A 6,000-nucleotide genomic window follows, 5' to 3' on the forward strand; every position below is an offset into this window, starting at 1 on the left:
GCGCTGCAGAGATACAACGGAGACCGCAAGAATATGGCACCAATGAAATGACCTATGGAACAGGGAAGTGCTATCGCTGCGGCAGAACAACACATGACCAGAAAGATTGTTGGTTCAAGGACCAAGTGTGCAGACAGTGTGGGAAAGCAGGACACATAGCAAGAGTCTGCAGGTCTGGGAAGAAAACCAACAGTGAGAAATCTCCACAGGAGAAGTACAAAAAGGTACACCAGGTGATGGACAGTGGTTCAGACGAACAGAAAAGTGACACAGACTCCAGAAGCAAGGAGCTGGGTTGTCTGAAACTACATAATGTAACCGAAATGGAGGATCACCAGACTATCTGGGTTACACTCAAGATAGACGGAGTCCAAGTGGAAATGGAATTGGACACAGGGTCAGCTCTAACAGTTATAAATCAAAGAGACTACAAGCGGCTATTTTCACACACACTCTTGAAAGCTACAGAGATTGTCTTGAAGACGTATACGGGGCAAAAAGTCTACCCCAAAGGAAAAATAAGGGTGAAAGTGACATATAAAGGTCAGGAAATACCTAAAATGGATATATATGTGTTGCCAAATGGAGGACCACCACTGCTAGGACATGAATGGATCCGGAAGATACATTTAGATTGGCATTCCATATAGGCACTGAAGGTGGAGGCCAAAAAGGATGACGACGTCACACCTGGACGACTGTCAAAAATGCTAACTGCCGCAAAAGAAGTGTTCCAGGAGGGACTAGGAACACTAAAAGGAATAACAGCAACAATTAAAATAGAGGATAATGCAAGCCCAAAGTTTCTGAAGGCCAGACCAGTGCCTTATGCGATCAGACCAGCGGTTGAAGCAGAGCTGGAAGGGTTGGAACGTTCAGGAGTACTGTCCAAAGTGGACTGGAGCGAGTGGGCTACACCCATCATTCCTGTAATGAAGAGGTCGTTGAATAATACGCCTGGGGAACCAAAGAAGGTCCGCATCTGTGGGGATTTTAAGGTGACAGTGAACCCAGTCCTTCACACGGTGCAATATCCGCTTCCACGAATTGAGGATATTTTCGCCTCGCTATCTGGTGGTAAACGCTTCACCAAAATTGATCTAGCCCAGGCGTACTTGCAAATGGAGGTAGAAGAAGCTTCGAAACATTACCTTACGATCAACACCCATAAAGGTCTCTATCAATACAACCGGCTGGTGTTTGGAGTAGCCTCGGCTCCGGCTATCTGGCAAAGGGCGATGGATCAGGTCCTGCAAGGGATTACAGTGACCCAGTGTTATTTGGATGACATCTTGGTCACGGGCGAAAATGACGGTGATCACCTCGCTAACTTGGAGAAGGTGCTCGCCAGATTAAAGGAATATGGGCTACGAGCTAATCGCCACAAGTGCAAGTTTTTCCAGAAACAAATCTCGTATTGCGGCCACGTCATCGATGAAGAGGGGTTACATAAGTCCCCTGACAAGATAGAGGCAGCAGTCAAGGCTCCAGCACCGGAAAATGTGTCACAACTGAGGTCGTTCCTCGGGCTGGTAAACTATTACCACAAGTTCTTACCAAATTTGTCTACGGTATTACACCCGCTGAACACCCTACTGCAAACAGGGGTACCATGGAAGTGGGATGACGAACGTAGATGAGCTTTCCAGAAGTGTAAAGAATTGATCACATCAAAAGAGGTGTTGGCCCATTTCAACCCAGCACTACCAATTCGTTTGGCATGTGATGCATCACCCTACGGCATTGGAGCGGTGCTGTTGCACAAATTCCCTGATGGGTTGGAGAGGCCAGTAGCCTTTGCATCTCAGTCACTAACCTCAGCCGAGCACAACTACGCCCAGATTGATAGGGAGGCCCTCAGCCTAGTATGGGGAGTAAAAAAATTCAACCACTATCTGCATGGACAGAAGTTCACCTTGCTGACTGACCACCAACCATTTGTCTCCATCTTTAATCCTAAGAAGGGCGTGCCAGTAATGACTGCACAGCGGTTACAAAGATGGTCCCTGTTTCTAGGGGCGAATCAATATGAAATAGAATATAAAGGCACGAGACAGCATGGGAACGCTGATGGGCTATCGTGCCTGCCACTGCCTACTGTGGAGGAAGCACCAGCAGTGGACCCTATCGAGATATTTTATTCATCGATAATTGAACGATTGCCAGTAACAAACGCGAATATAGAGAAGGAGACCCGCAATGATCCGACGTTGTCACGGGTATATGATTTGACGGTGAGGGGATGGCCAACACATGGCGACTCACTGTTGCCAGCATTCTCATCCAGAAGAGAACAGCTGTCAGTATGCCAGGGGACAGTGATGTGTGGATCCAGAGTGGTGATTCCACCCAAGTTAAGGGAGAGAGTGCTAAATGAGCTACATGAAGGTCATCTGGGGGGAGTGAAAATGAAAAGCCTAGCTAGGGCTTATGTGTGGTGGCTGGGAATCGATCAACAAATCGAAGACCTAACTAAGAGCTGCTTAGGATGCCAGAAGGTCCAAAATGCACCATCACATGCCCCTCTACACCCATGGGAGTGGCCCTCCTCTCCATGGCAACAGGTGCACATTGATTTCGCTGGGCCATTCATGGACTCAATGTTCTTAATAGCAGTGGATGCTCATTCAAAGTGGCCTGAGGTGATAAAGATGTCTTCAACCACTACAGAGAAAACGATTGCAGTCCTACGGACCATATTTGCCAGAAACGGGTTGCCAGAGCAGATCTGCTCTGATAATGGACCACAGTTTGTGTCTGCCGAGTTCCAAAAATTCATGAAAAGGAATGGGGTAAGGCATTACACATCCGCCCCGTATCATCCAGCCACCAATGGATTGGCTGAGAGGTTTGTACAAACCTTTAAGAAGGCGATAAAGGCCATGTGCGATGAGGAAATTCCACTACAGCATAAGATGGACAATTTCTTATTAGCCTACCAAAACGCGACACATGCAGTTACCAACCAGACCCCGGCCATGATGTTCTTTAACCGAAGGTTGAGATCTCGTCTGGACTTGCTCAGACCAAATGTGCGAAGAAATGTTGAGGACAAACAATTCCAGCACATCAACGAGAAGCCGACAAGGAGCTTCAATGTAGGGCAACCAGTCTTGGCCCGGGACTATCGAACAGAGAAGTGGCAATCCGGAACGATATGTACAAGGCAGGGGCCATTAATGTACACAGTGGATGTCGGGGAGAACATTGTGAGACGCCACGTCGATCAGATCTTAGCATCACAGGAATGCGTCAACCCCATGTCTCGAGTACCTGGGGATGAACCCGACTTACCGGTAGTATCTACTTCAGACCCAGTAGCAGTGGAACCCGATGAACTACCCGATGAAAGGGGGTCAGAATCGCCTCTGCACCAAGAACAAGAACCTCCGGAAAGGCGCTATCCAGAAAGGGTCAGGAAGCTGCCCCAAAGACTGAATCTATAAATGGACTTTTGTTATTGAATGTACATGTAAAAATGTAATTGTTATTTGAATATTAAGGGGGTATTATTCATCTAAAAAGGGAGGAATTGTAGTGTATGTGCTTTAAGTCAGAACTACTTTTTACAGCTCCTGTATACTGTAGTACCGGCAGTGACCACACCGGTATATAAGCTGTGCGCATGCCTCTGTACCCCAGTCTAGAGATTACCCTCCTCCAGTAAAGACCTGTTATTTGTTTATGTACAGCATCTGTGTAATTATTTATCCACTGAACCACGGATCTAACAACAACCCTCCACAATTATTCTACAATATGACACTGGAAAAGCAATGTAAGGGTGAAAAGTATTTAAAAAATGTAGGGAATTCAACAATGTTTTGGCAATACAATGTATGCTTATAAAAATATCACAAAAAGATTAAAACAAACCCTATTGGGAATCAGGCCACAATTCCTACCTAGGCGCAACACTAAGGTAGAAAGTCAAACCTATAAAGCAAATATAATTAGTCTAGAAGAAATGTAATGCGGTAGTCACAAGCTTACCTTCTTCTATGTGCTGCAAAAACTCCTGTGCAGCCTCTTTTTCGAGTTGTTGTAGAACTGGCTTGTAAAGACTGTCTGGCTCAGTTTTTTTCCACTTCAGGCAGCAACAGCATTGTATTGACTTGAAAAAATCTTTTATTTTCTGCAAGAGATTTTCTGAGGCCCTCTGAATCAGTTCCATTAAATTCTTCAGGTGCTGCCTGCATGAGTCACAGAACGTCTCCATTGTTTAACTTTTCACCCACACAGCAGAAACTTCGATTCTCAAATGTCAATGATTTCAGACTAGACAAGCTGTAGACTTAAGAGTATATGTTGCTTTGAGCTGTTTTCTTCACCCAGGCCGGAATGCTTTCAAAATTAATAAATTTACTTTGATATACATCTATATCTCAGAGGCGGAGGAACACAAAGTTCTCAACATTTAGCTTAGAGACGATTCTGTTCACAAACTATAGCTTCAGACGATGACATTTCAGTGTGCTTCATTTGTTTCACTGCAAACATAACAAAGGCCAACCTGAGATCCTCTGATAATAAAAAGGGAGTGGTCTATACAAGCCTTATGTCACAGGGAGGTGCCAATCTGTCAAGCAAATCCAGCCTTCACACAGGAATGAAAATCTGTGATAGACATTCAGTTGAGAAACTGGTAAACCTGTACTGGTCTTAATAGGTCTTGCTTCTTCTCGAGTACCATTCTAGAACCCCAAACAAAAATTGACAAGGAATGTAATATAAAATCAAACATTTTATGTCAAATTGTAAGTTGCTCAGCAGTAATTTATAAGATGCCATGATTTTACGTGGAAAGAGGGCCCTAGGCAACGTAGCAACAGATATCGTTTGACTGATACCGATTTTAAAAAAAACTTCCAACAGGATTTGCAGAATGTAATTCAAATTCTGGGTGTTGAAGATGTTCCTGAAGGTTGCGGGCACATACTGGATGACAGGACTGGTCATCTCCCCGAGTGTGTGCTGCCTCGGTTGCAGATACCTTCGGGTAATTTTCCAACTTCCTGCTCCCCACTTTCCTTGTGGGACCCGCTTCTGCTCCTTTAGCCCCACAAAGATAAGATTGGGACCTCCTCTTCTGCTTCTACTGAATGGCATGTCCGTGCTGGAATCAGGTGATCACCTCAACCGCCCAGGAAACTAGAAATGTTAAAAAATAGCCACAGGGCGGAAACAGTGCACCAATTTCATTTTAACTCCTCTTCCACCCAGTTTTGCCCAGGCAGAGGTAACTAAAATCCCTCCATGCAAAGTCAGAAAATTTACCCTCTTTTGTTAGATGCATGCTTAGTGTTTGTTGCTTGCCAAACATAATGGCCACAGACCGAATGCATTACCACAGTAGCAATGCAGAGTCCTGGTAAAACATGAACATGCTTGTACATTTGCTACCTTCCCCCTTGCACTTGAACAATTGCCAGAGTGCTTTGTATTCTCTCCCTGAGATGCTGCTCCAAACTTCAACCGAAGGAAGCCTTATAATACGAAGCAAAATGTGAACACAATTACCTTAGTAACCTTCCTGTGACCAAAAAAAATCTTTCTCACCTGCTCCCACGTTTGGTGTATCGGTGAGATCGTGCTCACTCTTGCAGCCACCTCTGTCCATGTTGCTCTGGTGCTGCTCTTCACAGAAAGGTGGTCCCTTTTGGACCTCCTCCAACGGCACTGCCAAAAGTTACTTCATTAATTGGAACCCTTCTGTTACCTGCATTTGCTTCTGCTCCTCTGGCCCCACAAAAGGTAAGATTGGGGCCTTCGCTTCTGCTCCAACTTCCCCTCTTTAACAGCAGGATTGTTTTAAGGCAAACCAGCAGCTGCTTAAAAGCTGCTGGTGCCAGATAACCCACCTTTTCACCCTGTTGTGTTCCCAGCGCATCATGTGTTGTGTGCCGTGTGTTAAGTATGTGTATTGTATTGAACAATTAACACAAAGACTTAAACGTATAACTCAAACAGGTCTTTACTGGTTGGAGGTAGGGACTATAC

At 45.1% G+C, this 6,000-nt stretch overlaps 1 protein-coding gene across 1 annotated transcript in view; it reads right to left on the minus strand.

The window, feature by feature from the left end:
• LOC147112843 (uncharacterized) overlaps nt 1–4,506 on the minus strand; it is an 85,968-nt gene extending 81,462 nt beyond the window's left edge. Inside the window, exon 1 of the mRNA XM_085997538.1 lies at nt 3,994–4,506. Within this exon, the coding sequence (XP_085853664.1) occupies nt 3,994–4,219 (226 nt within the window). The 5' untranslated portion in view covers nt 4,220–4,506. The remainder of the gene's footprint in view (nt 1–3,993) is intronic.
• Nucleotides 4,507–6,000: the final 1,494 nt, after the last annotated feature.

This window comes from Somniosus microcephalus, chromosome 9, assembly GCF_052327205.1.
Source record: "Somniosus microcephalus isolate GS21.2 chromosome 9, FLI_Smic_1.0, whole genome shotgun sequence".
NCBI classification, from domain to species: Eukaryota; Metazoa; Chordata; class Chondrichthyes; order Squaliformes; family Somniosidae; genus Somniosus; species Somniosus microcephalus.